Source organism: Pleurodeles waltl, chromosome 12 (assembly GCF_031143425.1).
Source record: "Pleurodeles waltl isolate 20211129_DDA chromosome 12, aPleWal1.hap1.20221129, whole genome shotgun sequence".
Lineage (NCBI taxonomy): Eukaryota > Metazoa > Chordata > Amphibia > Caudata > Salamandridae > Pleurodeles > Pleurodeles waltl.
In genome coordinates this window covers 72942800-72957375 of record NC_090451.1, presented here as the reverse complement: position 1 = coordinate 72957375, position 14576 = coordinate 72942800, and the positions used below count along the sequence as shown (strand labels likewise).

Below are 14576 nucleotides of genomic sequence, written 5' to 3'. Positions count from 1 at the left end.
TTTTAAATAGTTGTTCGGGATCCGTTCCACATATTCACTTCCACATATTGGGATAGTTACCATGGAGCCAACAACAGCAAGATACCAGCATATTGAGGCTATGATGCAAACCCATCTTGAAATGACATCAACAAAAAGCTGCAGTACAAAGTGATTTATGCCACATCCTAGAGCGTGTTGTTTCCATGGTGGCTTGCAGTACTGATAAGCAAACCTGAGTTTAACATGTAATCACTATCAAGTCAACATAATGTCCTAACTCCTTGAGCAGAGTCGACAGCCAGCCATCTACAGAGACGGATGAAGATATTAAAGATGAGTTAGGCAGCCAGGTTTGAGTTTGTGGTAGACAAAGGATTGCATTATCTGCCTGCTCCCTCAGAGGGGATTCTAAAAAATGAGCAAGCACTCAAATACTATTGTGTGTACCTACAGTTTCCATAGTTTCTCTCATGTTTCACAATTTACAGAATTGGCTGATATACTCCAGCGGAAAGTACAACCTTCCCTGATTGACTTCTGTAAACCAACCCTAGGACTGTGGATTATATGCTAGTGCTAAAATTCTACTTTTCTTAGTGTAAATATGCAATAACACATGCATTTTCTTTTTTTTTCTTGACATGTGGAGAAATACTCTAACATTGAGCCCATTAAACATGTGGTCATTTGTAGCGATTCTCCCCACGCATATTGCACCGCTTGAAGCAGATATGATTCTAACAGTTAAATGTGTGGGTTAATATATTGGATATGTGATTAAAAATCACAAAGTTATGTCTTTGTGGGAATTTACCGTGGTGGAACTGAGCAAACTAACACTGTACCTCTGTGACACTCCAGTGGGGACAAACACGGATTCCTTTCTGCACTCAGGAGCCTGCTCTGAGCTCAAAATTCACAGATCGTGATTCTACGATCTGGATCTGGGACTTGGGGTTACAGCTGAACCTTTTTTACACACATAAGTGCCATGTGTTTGTGATTCAGCCTCTCAAAGTCCAATCCTTCTACAGTACGAGTCCGTCAAGAGAATGACCCTCGTAGGTGGTGGAAACCAGACTGGCAAAGCCTTATTATAAGGGGTCCTCAGTCTTTCAACATCTCGGATGCTCCTTTCCTCCCTCCCTTAATGGCGCACAATTATCCTTCTGAATAATGCATATGTTGCTGTACCTCAAACACTTCAACACTGACATTAATACCGTTTTACATTGTGCTTAAACCACTCTCTCTGTGCATTGCCCACTTTGCTGCCACTTATGGAAATGGTGCTCTTTTTATGGGCCGCGAAAGAATGACGAGCCGAGTCGACCCAGCAGAATTCAAACCTATGTCTGGCAGGTTACACACTCACATTAATATACATTTCAGCAGAACGCAATTTGAGCTACTTTGATACCTAATAAATTCTCGCAGAATCTAAAAAGCGCTCAAGTGCAAATATTTAGGAAAGAACATTGAAATCAGAACTCAGATCAGATTGAAAATCATTTCTGGTTAGAATCACATGAGATTAAAACAGCCACTGAATATATGCTTTTATGTTTTGGTCATCTCAGCCGGTGCTCCGGCTTTAAAGCTTTCATGCAGTTACTCATCTGCCCTAGTTCTCTGCTTTACTAGCTCAGTGCTGCAGCTGGGTTGGTGCCTGTGTATCCAAATTACAACCAAACCCCGGCCCTGTGCAGGCAGGGCATCAAATATTCATGGGCCAGCCTGCAGCCTTCATGGGAAACGAGGATCTCGGTTTTCATTGGGGCTCGTTTTTGTAGAGCGTCGAGACGTGAAGTCTGCAGCTGCGAGCCAGGAAGGTAAAGGTGAATGAGACCGGGGATAAGGCAGCGAGTGGGGCCGGGGAGATCTGTCTTCCCGAGCCGCGGCGGCCGAGGAGCAGCCTGCGAGCCTTTTCGATAGAAGCAATCTGTGAGGAGCCGACACCTCTGCGAGCCTCTCTGCCCTCCCTGCACATCCATCGAGCGGGAGACTCCAGGGAGCTGTCTGGCGCTGGGCTGGAGGACAGGCGGCAAGCCCCAGAAGAGACGGCCTCTGCTCACTGGTGCCACTATCTTCTGCAGAAAGAGGGGGGCAGTATCTCTAACACGGGGTACGGCGCTATAATTACCAGCGATGCGCATACTAACACTGCATTCATTTATCTGGGTAGGAATGACCGACACTGAGTAACCGCAAGGCCAAGCTTATGCCCATGAATAATTCTTACTTCCGCCCCTTTTCACCCGCCAGCAGCCTTCCCTCTGCACACCCACCCTTGATACTCTCCTCGCTGCCAGGACTAGGAATACTCTTCCCCTTACTGCCAGATCCACGCAGAACCACCCTGTCCGCCTCTAGAGCCTCAGCATCTGTCTCCTTTAGGGATGGGTATCAGCGCCAAGAACCTGCGATCAGAATAATCACTGCTCCTTCTAACCTCCCTTCATCACCATAGGACCACAAACCAGGGAGAGCCAGAACCACCCCTCCCTGTCCAAGTCCTACAGCACAGGCTGCACACAGCCTTTCCCAAAACCCACCAAGAAGTAGGAATTTCCCCCTGGAGCCCTCCATTCCGGAATTTCCCCTTTTCATTGGAATGGAAGCCATTGGCCCTAAATCGCTGCTTTAAATGAGCCTTTTCTGTTTCGTGCTGTGCAGCTCAACAGTTCATTTGTAGTTGCTACAGACCTTGTTAAATTGTTCCGCCACTGTGAACTCATCCGCTGTGTTAAGTAGACCTCCACTGTCTGCTGGGTCTCCCATCCAATGCCATCAACTGATTTGTACCTTGAATGCAATATTCTGTGTCTAGCAACACTGAATCTATGTTGTCTCATTTAAATGTTGACCATTTGTGCCCAAGATATATCACATTCTCAGAGCGGATGCCCTCCCTAGAGAGAGGGTGGTGACTGGCTCTAAAGTGAGGGATAAAGTGCTGTCCCTAAATCCTTTTCTTCCTCTGACCCTGCTGACTCCCATGAGTGGTGTGAGTTTTATTGTGAATGATGCGGGCTATACCAGTTTCGTACCGCAAATAAAGGGCACAGCATCTTGTTGTCGCTGTACTTGCTCGTCTACCTCTGTGTACCACACACTGAATTAGCTTTGGCAACATTCTGCTGTCTTGACTGGATCTCAGGTCCTTGGTAAGAACCATGATCTGGACTGAGAAGAACAAGTGGAACAAAACAGTTTTCCCTCAAAAAAATGTGGGTGGCATTGCAAATCTGAGCGAGGAGGATTCACTGCAAAACAGGGCTTTGGCAATTCCCTTGTGAGCGGAGATTAGAGTTCCTAGCCTCCACTTTGAGACAGCGGTTTAGTGCCGAGTGATGTTGGCAAGCTATTGAAACCTCAGCAAATCACCAGCTCTTAAGCAAGATGTGTTGAAAATTGCAGGTTGTATTGCAGACAAATTGAAGACAGGAAGAGTGCCAAGGTTTGGAAACAAAGGAGGGCGATGAGGCAAAGAGCAAGAGAGAGAGAAAGAGAGCGGGAGACTGAGTGTTGGCATAAATAAGGCTGAGGCTGTCAGCTGAGCTACAGGGGCCAGAAGATTGATAGAAGTGGACTCATTTAGACTTAAAAATATCCTGGCGGGGACTTTTATGGCTATTGTCTCCTTTTAGGCTGCCTTTCAGAAATTCATCTCTAAACGTTTTAAATTGATGTGTGCTGACTGCCAGCAAATATTTCACCTCAATAAGTAATCTTGGAAGGCTATGTTAAAGTGTGCTGACTCTACATTCAGTATTATACTCCTTAATAGAGGTAAATGGACAGTTATTTTTCCAGATCTAGCGCTACCAATAATTCGGGGACAGGAAATTAAGAGGGGTGGGAAAAACAGCCCAAAAAATGTGGACTCTGATGGTCCACTAAGAAATGAAACATTATTAGGAGAATTAATAAATCCGTCCAGTTTTCCAGGTATTACTTCATTGACACGTGGACTTTCACAAACATGTTTCGGCTGCTTTCAGGAGTAGAATTCTCCAGGTGAAAGTATACACATCTGTGGTTTTCCTATGAACCTAATTCAGTTATGTGGTCACTCGTCATAAGGAGCTAAGGGTGCAATTCTTGTAGCTATACATTTGTGAGGATGAAAAATAGCCCTCACAAATGTGACGTCACATCTTTAGAACCCTGAGGTCCTGACTCATGAGTGAGTATACAGGCAGACTTTAAAGGCCCGGCAGCGAGCATTCCATGCAAGACAAAACACATCCCATGAATCAACTAAAATACCTCCCTAGGGTGTATTATACTAGACAATGACTGGGGCATTGGGGTAATAGATTGTCCATTATGTGTGTGATGCCACACTGAGGAGGGTTTCTTTATACATACCATATGGGGATGTACCGTTCTGCGGAGATTCTGGGATGGCGTGGTTTCTTGTCTGAGTGGAGTGCTCACCTGGCCCCTAGGATGGCTCTTCTACACCTTACAGACGATATTGGGGGTAATATATAGAAACTGACCCTTTTGTTTCTTGGGTTAATGTTGGCCAAGCGAGACATTGCTAGAGAGTGGAAGTCTGAGGTTCCCCCATCTTTGGCGGTGTGGAAGAATGGGCTGGACTATTGTATGGGTCTGGAGGTGGCAGCGTATCAGGCCAGGGGATGCCCCCGAAAACAGAATAAGATTCAGCAATGTTGGGCAGACTATAGGGGAATCATGCTACAAACCAGTCCACCAATAAACTCTTTACTGAATGCTGAGATTAGAGAATATGGATACTAGGGTAAAAATTGAGTCCCACAAATGCATCATGAAGACTAATTTATATATACCTGGGCATGGTGGGGAGGAGCAGGATGGATCCTATGTGCAGTTCTCATGTTTATTGTTATAAAATTGTGTCTGCTTACCTGTATTGCAACATTATCGCAATGTAGGCCTCACGGCTTTTACAAAACTAAAAAAAATCAGTTATGAAAAAAAAACACATCCTATGAAGCATGATGTTGCTGTGGCGTAATCGTACTGGTTTCAGCACCCAGATCACCCATGGCAGCACATTGACATGTATGGGTCATAAAGACTCCTTGCTTGTCAATGCAAACAGTTACATTCCCACCCATAGGTTAGGAGTGGAAGTATAATTATGTGCTCCACCTTTCATGGATTTCATGAGCAGTCGGGTATGGATTCCACGGAGTAGGCAGAGAAAATTTCTGTCATTACATTGTGCCTTTCTGTGTGTAGCCCATTTAACAAGACGTGCGGCAGCAGCAGGTTTCAGTGCATCACTCTGTGAAATAGGGCTGTGTTGGAGTCTTTGCTTGTATCATCTCCTGGCACAACATTTAGCACTAATTGTGTACCAAGGGTCAAATTCATGTCTGAAGGTCGGTTTGCACACATGCAGCCCGTTTCATGTATACCTGTATTCTCCTTGAGAGTTACACTCTTTATGTTCAGGTCAGGCAAGCAGGTGCTGTACTTGCGCCCAATGTGCAGGCACCTGGCTGCTTGAGCTGAACTTTGCTGGGCTGAGGAGTTCACAGCACTGTGGGCGTGAACTCCTCAGAATGGTAAAGCACCTCTGTTCTCCCCCTCATGATGAGGGGGTACGTCACAGATAGATTTGAACCAGGGCTCTTCAGCTTAAACCCTAAAGAGCCCAAGCCTGAAAGTTTTTCTTTTTTGATGTTTGGGTTTATGTGTGTGGTGTTTTTGTGCATGCATGCCGTGAATGGGTGAGTGTACGTGCTTGTGAATGATGGGTGTGTGTGTGTGGGGTGCTTGTTAATGTATGGCAGTGAGTGAGCTTGCATGTAGATGGGTGAGTATGAGTATGTATGTATGTGCATGTGTGGCCTGGCCGCACCCCGCATGCTCAAATTACCAGCCACCACTGGTGCAGTTTAGCAAAAAGATTTGAAACATTGGTTCCTCAACGATTGGGGCTTGCAGACTTCTTATGAGTAATGAATAGTTGAATGAGACAGTTTCTGGATGTCTGTAGGTATTCTTACTTTTAAGTTTTAGACAAAATCACTGTTTCCCAATCTGCATACGTTGAGTCATGGTGGTCACTAGACTGCTTGCAGTGTGTTCTCTGCATAGATATAAGTTTAGGTTTCTCCTTGATGGCCTAATCCTATAAGTAGGAGTAGCAAATCATACATGGGGATAGAAGACAAGACATACCATATGCAAACAGGAGCCAGCAAGTCACAGTGGAAAGTCCAGCAGCAGTGGCGGCCCGTCCTTTAGGGCGGAGGGGCCACGCCCCCCCACCTTTTGCCCCCCATGAAGAGTGTCTGTCAGGCTGAACAAAAGTCAGCCTGACAGACACTCTTCATGTTCAGGTCAGGCAGCCAGGAGCAGACATGCGTGATTTGCGCAGACTCCTGGCTGCCTGAGCTGACCTTTTCTGGGCTGAGGAGATCACAGCTCCTATGGGCGTGACCTTCTCGGCCCAGCAAAGGTGCCTCGAGGCCCTCCCCTGGGTGACGAGGAAAGCGTCACCAATTGACACTCTCCCTGGGCGCTTCAGTTTAAGCCCTGTAGTGCCCAGGGCGAGTGTCAATCAGTGACACTTCGTCACAGAGTGGGGTGGGGTCAGCAGTCTCACTGACCCCCATCCCACTCTGTGACGAGACTGGCACTGCTGCCTTCCCTCCTTGGCTGACCTAAGGTCAGCCAAGGAGGGAAGGCAGCAGTCCCAACCCTCCTGGGACCTGGAGGCCGAAGGCAAGTGTAAGTGTGTGTGTGTGTGTGTGTGTGTGATGTTTCAAATTGAATGTTTGGTGCGTGCGTGCATGTTTGAATGGTATGAATGTTGTTAATGGATATGCGTGCATGTGTGAAAGAATGAGTGTGTGTGATGTTTTAAAATGAATGTTTGGTGTGTGTGTGCATGTTTGAATGGCATGAGTGGTGTTAATGGATGTGCGTGCGTGTCTGTGTGTGAAAGAATGAGTGTGTGTGTGTGTGTGTGTGCCCCGCCCGCCCCCCTCCCTCCTAAAGCTGCCGGCCGCCACTGTCCAGCAGGAAGGAGTAGTAAAAGTGACATTTTTCGTACGGACACAGTTCTGTAGTTGGCTCTGTCTTCTTAAAGTTCATTTGCTTGCACCTTTTAGTACTTTATAATCGGTGCCTCAGTCTACTCTTTCAACTCTAGCAAACGTTAGTGGTAGCACGTCATTCTGCCAGTGGCGTAACAAAGGCCCCTGCAGCTCCCTCAGCACAGTACCCTGGCCTGGGCGCTTCTGAGTGGGGGGGGCTCCGTTACGTCACTGCATTCTACTCCTCCCCTGACACCTTGAAGGGTCGGAATAGCACAGCCAGGCACCGATTCCCAAGAGCATGTGTTAGTACAGGAAACCTTACTAGTGGAGAACTCTACTACATATTCTTACTTCTATTTATTTATCCATTCATTCTTACACACCTGTGTGATCAGCCACAAAATGTCCTGCTCCCTATAAAAGTGCAAAGAGGGCGTAATCCTATCAATGTGGATTAATTGTATATGACTAGTCCCTACATTTTCCATTTTATTCTCGCCTTAATTGTTATGGGGCCAGTTCACAAAGGCCTGTAAGGGTATGTAAAGGAGTACCAGCGGAGTACTGCTTTGCATATTCCATAATCCCTTGTGAATCGGCCCCACAGTCGCACCCGCAGAGCTCTGCTGAAGCACCCGGAACCTGACTCCAGCAGCACCGGACCTGCACATCATCAGCTGCTTGTCCACACTGAGGCTAGCGGACACCCCCCGCACCTTCGAATGTCACAGAGCACGAGTACGCATCCCCCAAATATACTTTCCACAGGCCCAGCTGTACAACCGATTCTGAAACAATGGGATACCAGGCCTGCCCCGGTTCCAGCCAGTCACAGCTGTAAATAGAGTGGCGCGGAGCTCCATTGATTTTGTTTTCACGGCGCTGTAATTAGACGGTGTGCGAAAAGGAGGTTGTGCTGCCTCAGCAAAAAAACCTACTGTCTGATTTAAAAGGCCGTTTCACCGACCAGAGGGTCTTTTCATCTTTGTTTTCTCAGCAGGGAATTTTCCTGACGTGGGGCTACCTCTCTAGAGCAGAGTTCTCTTTATCAGTCTTCAGACGCCTCGTGGTTTGTCTTATTTAGTTCTCGTTCTCTCAGTATATTGTTGCCCCCGTACCACTCCTTTTTGTCTTCTCCCTTTATTCTCCCAGGGTCATCCAATCTGACTCTCCCATCGTGGTCCACACCCAGCACCGCGGGTCTGCCTCAGTCTGTAGAGTTCCAGCTTTCGTGCTAGCCTCGTTTCTTAATCTTTGAATTTCCTGCCATGCACCCAAAAGGCAAGGCCTTCTCCTGTCGCCATTTCGTGTGTCTCCCGAGTTTCGCATTTAGAACTCCCATATCCCCAAAGTCACTCTTGGTCCGGGTAGACTTAGAGGGCATCGCCAAACCCTGTTGTCCTGATGCGTTTCAGTGGTTTTTAATGTACGTTTTGTAGGAGACCTTACCCCATGCCGCATTTCTAGATGTTTTCAGGAGAACTGCTTGCACTCTTAATCTTAATTCCTTCAGTGAACTGAGCAGGCCCAATGCTGTGTTACATGTCAGATGTGCCTTCACTTTAAACGTAGTCATTTCCCGTGCCGTCTTTCCCTTGATAGCACAAAGTTGGTGCAGGTAAAAGATCGCTGCACAATGGTGACTTCTGTGGACCCTCTCTTCAGTGCATAGTATAAGTGTCAGCTATGTGCAAGTCCATACCAGCAAAATAGGAATGTTTACACTCTTGCTTAGGGGGATTGACACATATAGCTTTGTGCAGTGTAGTTCCAAGGTCTACAGTACACCATCCAGTGACCAACCACAGGATTCCAAGTTCCCAGGATCGTGGAAGAAGACTGATTATCACCTCAAGGCACCGTCTTTGTGTGGTCTCCACAGCAATATATTTACAGGAGTGGAGAGCATACCCAAACCTGTGTCCTCAGTGGTGTGGGTAGTGATCCATAAATGCACGTGTAAAACAAAGCTAGCATGAAACCCTCTGCTCTGTCTCCACAATGCAAAAACCAATCTTGTTATAATTTGGGTACTTACACATTTTGTGCTGTGTAGTTCTGTGTACACAGCTGTAAACCAGTAGCTCATGTGCTTCGATGTAAATGATGATTTTTTTCCCTGATGCATCTGTCTTGTTGAGGACGTGAGGAGCAGAGGATTGTCAGCTAGCAAGAAAACCGTTCTAACAGTTTCACCGAGAAATCAGCCCTAAAATTTCAAACTGTACAGATTTTATTGAACAAAAGACCTACTGTTGGGAGTCACCTGAAAGTGAGCCCCGATTTTGAACGTGGATATTTTTCAGCCCTAGAATTTCAAGATTTGCAGATTGTATCAAGCAGAAGACCTGCTAATGGTATTCAGTTGAGCGTCTAGACTTTAGGATTGTCTAATTCGGTGTCACCTACAAGTGATTCTCTGAATACCTACATGGACGTTTTTTTCAGGTATAGAACTACAAAATGTGCAGATTTTATCAAGCAGGAGACCTAATGCGAGCCACATGTGCATCTAGACCTTAGTATTCCCTCTTTCGGTTTCACCTGAGAGTGATCTATGATTTTAAATGAATATGGATGTTTTGGGCCCGATGAGTAAGCCATATTTTTGCAGTCAGAAGCAGTATTCAAAATACATTCACACACCAATGCTTGAAAGATTGAGATTCAGCAAGATGACAAATAGGGTGCTAACACAAATATATTAGATGTGACATGAGTGGAGCACTTACAGCTAAGTAACACAGTTCTTACATTGGGTGTTTTTCAAATGTTTAATCAGCTGACTGAATTCTCAGTATAGTGGGCAAAAAGTAGAATTGTATGTTTAAGGTTGAGTTGAAAGGGAGAATAGCATGAGTGCTCCTTGATGTGAGTTCTTGCAGGCAGCTAGTTGCCAGCCATACCATGAATTGGCAGGAAGAGCCTTCTGTGGGTGCTACTGCTGACTCAGTCCTCAATGCTTAGTAATCAAAGCAGGCAGGAAATGTTGATGTTTAGATTTGTGGGATGGTTGTGTTAACAATGTCCTTTCTTTTTCTATGCCCAGCCTGCAAGCGCAAAGAGCAAGAGCAGCAGAAGGATCGGAACATGCAGCCTAAGAAACAGCGCCTGGTCTTCACCGACCTACAGCGTCGCACCCTGATCGCCATATTCAAGGAGAACAAGCGCCCCTCCAAGGAAATGCAAATCACCATCTCACAGCAGCTGGGCTTGGAGCTGAACACTGTCAGCAATTTCTTCATGAATGCCCGCCGGCGGTGCATGAACCGGTGGCAGGAGGACCCCGGTGCCAACCCTGGAATGCCATCATCATCTGGTGGCACCTTTTCCAAAGCATGAGCTTTTGTTTTATCACTTCTTTCATTTTTTTCAACTCCAGCATTTTACAGTTCGTCAATGACAACTAAATAATTCGACTCTAAATAATGCGTCAAACAAATAAGGGAATCCAGTGGAGGTTTGTGGTGGAGACTAACTCTAACAGCATCCAATCACAAGCATGTCAGCATATTTGCCTGTCCTCCTGCGACATTAGTAATGCACTTCACTCATCGTGGCTACGGAAGCGTCTTCTTGTAATATTGTTGCCCCGGCTCCTTAGAATTCAAAATAAAGGAGCCTGCTCCCAGCTGTGTTTTACTCATCAACAACTGGAACATTTCAACATCACCTACAAATTTGTCTTTGGTGGCAAACTAATTTGAACTTTTTTTCTTTTTTTTTTAAACGTCCCTTATCTTGTAATCCATTGCAGATCTGCCAAATGTGTTTGTACTGCTAGGTGCCACCTTCAAGTCGAGCAAGCTGTAACGACATTTGTTCAGAATTTTCATCATGTGTTACTCCAGCAAAGAGGAGATCCGAAATCAGCAGCTCAATGTTTGGGGTCTTTTAAAGAACAGCATGTACATATATAAATAAATATTTTTCCATAATGCAAACTAAGCCACCTGGCAGACGACAGATGTCCATCATGATCATCCCCTTATAGATGAGTCTGAGTATCTTATCCTGGATAAAATATGAAGGAAAAGACCGGAAGACCATCAACACCTGACTCTTTCTATGTAAAAGAGCTGAATTCAATCAATGAAGATAACCACAGTAAATGCATACAGAAAGCACAGAAGTGCTGAGGAAACAACCTCCTTGTTTCATCTACTTCTGGCAGCCAAGAAATGTGTCATTAGGTAAAACCTGAAAAGACACTCACTGCAAAGCCACCATTCTGAAGATCCTTGGGACGGATACCAACTGCACAAGCGCCAATATAAAAACAGGAAGTGTCCCAGGATGCCAGTGGAAATGCAGACCAAAGGGGTAACACTTTGGCTAGCTTATTCTCCAGGTCAATGCGTTCTGATGAGTAACACATTTCGGCATTTCTGAATTTCTAATGAATATAGTGGTCATCGTATCCAAATACGTTCAAGATTGAATCCTCAAGATAAAAATCTAATTGTGTGTTTTCCACAAAAGAGTACATAGAGAGAGTCATGCAGTCATACAGGGCAAGCACGACTGCCCTGCCCTCTTGGCACATCAGGTTAGACCAAGGCAGCAATGTGCTGCCACTGTTCACAATCCGCTTGGACATGCCAAACACCCACTTATATACACGGGATGGGTGTTCAGGACAGTGCAGGAAGCTGCATACACACTTGAGTCACAAATATTCCTCAGAAGCCAGGACAGACAGCAACCTAGCCCAGGAAAAAGGGGGAAACAATCTCTGTTGCACTGTGCCCCTTCAAAGGTAACGCGGGTCTACAAGCACATTCAAAACCGACTTACAAAAAATAAACCCGATTTTTGTTTTCGTTTTGGACAAAACAGTGATGTTGAAAAGTCGGCCATGTTCAGCGTCTAAAAAACCAAAAAAGGCAGTGCCTCAAGGAACCTGGCTTTGCTTCAGTCGCTGATAAATCTTAAGGGATTTGCCAATTTTTATTTGAACCTGATGGAAAGTATTATGGTCTCTTCTACCAAAGGACAGGTTAGCCCTCCCCTGTGAAAAAGAAGGTCTCCAAAAGGTGACTAATGCAACACCACAGTACAACACAGACGGGAAGGACATCCAGCCCCAAACATTGAAAATGGTGACAATGAATCTTAAAGGGGGGAGAATGGTTCTTTTTTTCGTGCCAATAGCAACTGCCTTAATGCTAATCATGGAAGATGGTACTATAGATAACAGAAACTCATTTTGTTTTTGTTCTCACGATGATTCGTGTGCCATAAAATGCAGACACAATCCAAGGCCGGAAAATGGAAAATCCTTCCAAGACCTCCCTCATACTTCAAAAAGGTTCCTGGGTCCTAGCAGGAGCTCCTTCTGGAATCTATAGGGTGAAAGGTGTTGCCCCTGCACCCCGTACGCAGTCAGTATGGGAGAGGGGCAGGACAGCTACGAATTAAAAAATGATACTATTTAAATGATGCGGGTAATATTATAGTACCATCTCAGATGTGTTTATTCTGAATAGTTTCTATTCACTTTACAACAAACGTGTTTGTGCAACAGTTCGGCACCTTGTTGAAAAAAACTGTCTATGTATATATAAATACATATATGTAAACCAAAAAGGAGAAAAAAAAACCTTCACTTGGGAAACAAAGTTCAAGGTTTGAAAACAAATGTTGAGTTTCACTCTGAAGGGTAAAGGACAAGAAGTAAAAAAAATAAAAAAAATAAAGCTACTACCAAAGAGAGAACAGAATCTGGAGATGCAAACTACCGGCAGGTTTTTTGTGTGTTGCCAAAAAAGAAAAGGGGAGGAAAAAAGAGTTTCCTTGTAAATTGCTCCTTGTTGTTCGTATGATGTGGTGACGATGATGCTGAGGAAGACGGAATATTGAACCAGACCTTCAGTAGTAGCACTAGTATTGCGTATATTTCTACCCTGGGGGAAGTGAATGATATTTTACTCATTAACTTCTCTCCACTCAAAAATGGACCATGCATAAACGAGACATTTCTAGTGAGAACCCTCTTGAGAAAGGCTACCTCACTCGAGTTTTCAATGTGTGATTGCGATAAAAAAATCACGTCTGATACCAAAGATTTTGTTCCCACTTGCCTGGTCTGTGCTGGAAACTGCACTTTCTCGCTATCTTTGTGACAGGTTCATGCAAAAACCTCTATACCTCCACCCTCTTCTTTTGTTGAGTGTTGACTCCTTACCTGACTCTCCTTCCCTGTCATCTCTCTCTTAACACACATATTCACTCACCACTCTCTCTCTCAATATATATATATATATATATATATATGTATATATATATATATATATATATATATATAATCAATCAAATACCCTCTAGCCAACGTCCTGTTTCCAAAAGGTTGACTCAATTTTCTGCATATGGCACAAACTGTTGCGAGGCAGGTTCCTGGTGGCTTACGGATATTGAAAATAGAACTGTAGAGTTGCTGGATGAGTGCCTTTTCCTTTTACCAAAGGTGTGATCATTCCACACACTCCTACACTTTTGCCCTAGACTCTCAATACCTCAGTTTTGGTGAGCCTGTTCCTCCTTGTAGCATGTAGGTGGGGCGGTTGACCTGGTAAGGTGTTGCATGGCATACCATAAAATATCTGAAGTTCAAATTCTGCATCACTCAACAGACACTTTGAGTTACACTTTGCTTATTTCTTGGAATCCCTCATCTTTACAGACAGAAGATACATCATCTGGAATAAAATCAAACACATACTCATATTTTAATTTCGCTGCACTAGAACACATTGTTGCCAATAGCCAATTCTATAGCATGCACTAACCCGGTCCAGCATATATATTTCCGAGAACAGGACCCTTTAAGACAAAAATAATTTAATATATGTAGAGTTTGAAAATAAAATGAGTACCCTGTAACCATGCTGCCCTGTGTATAGGAATTGTCTTTCGGCTGTAATCAGCACCGTTTGGGAGTGGCCGATTTTGATTTAAGCAGTACTGTGGCTATAAATCCAAATTTTGCCTGATAGTGTTTCATCCTTGGCACTACTTATAGCCTAATATGGTACATGAAAACCTAAAAAGCAAAGAAATCAGATAATAATCTTGTGTTGATGAGGGTAGGAGAGGTATTTCTATCCAATGAATTGTAACCCAGGCAATCAGAGTGACTTCCAACTTTAAATCTCTTAACTAGTTCAAGTGCTTGTGGTCCTAGAGATAGTTTAGCCATGAGAAAATACAATCTCATTGCGCATCTGTTAAATGGAAAGCACAGCCTGGAGAACCTGATTCGGCCATGCATTAGACTGCGTGAGACCCTATCCAGAACAGGGAGTTACACTTGTGGTGTTCCCGCTAGTTAAGTGAGGCCTTCCTCTTTCTCCCACCCAGCATTCCCTTCCAGTTTCCTGAAAGACGAACAGCAACCTATATTTCCTCAAACATTTATATTTCCTGTGAGGCATCTTTGGTGAGTGTTGTTCTTAGTATGCGAATAGCGGGAAGCTCCAACTTGCCCCTCTGCCAGGCCCAATATAATATAAATGTATGCACAGGTACATCACAGACATTACATCCACC

The 14576-nt window shown here is 44.7% G+C and overlaps 1 protein-coding gene across 2 annotated transcripts in view; it reads left to right on the top strand.

The window, feature by feature from the left end:
• Positions 1-13346, top strand: part of ONECUT3 (one cut homeobox 3) — a 180050-nt gene extending 166704 nt beyond the window's left edge. The window contains exons 1-2 of one of the 2 annotated variants that reach the window (XR_011199905.1): positions 1901-2107; positions 10078-10187. Coding sequence is in view for 1 of the 2 variants with exons in the window: in XM_069217359.1 (XP_069073460.1) it covers positions 10078-10370 (293 nt within the window). In the remaining variant the exon portion in view is untranslated. Of the gene's footprint in view, positions 1-1900; positions 2108-10077 lie in introns of those variants that run through there. The other variant, XM_069217359.1, reaches the window with a different exon arrangement.
• The last annotated feature ends 1230 nt before the right edge of the window (positions 13347-14576 follow it).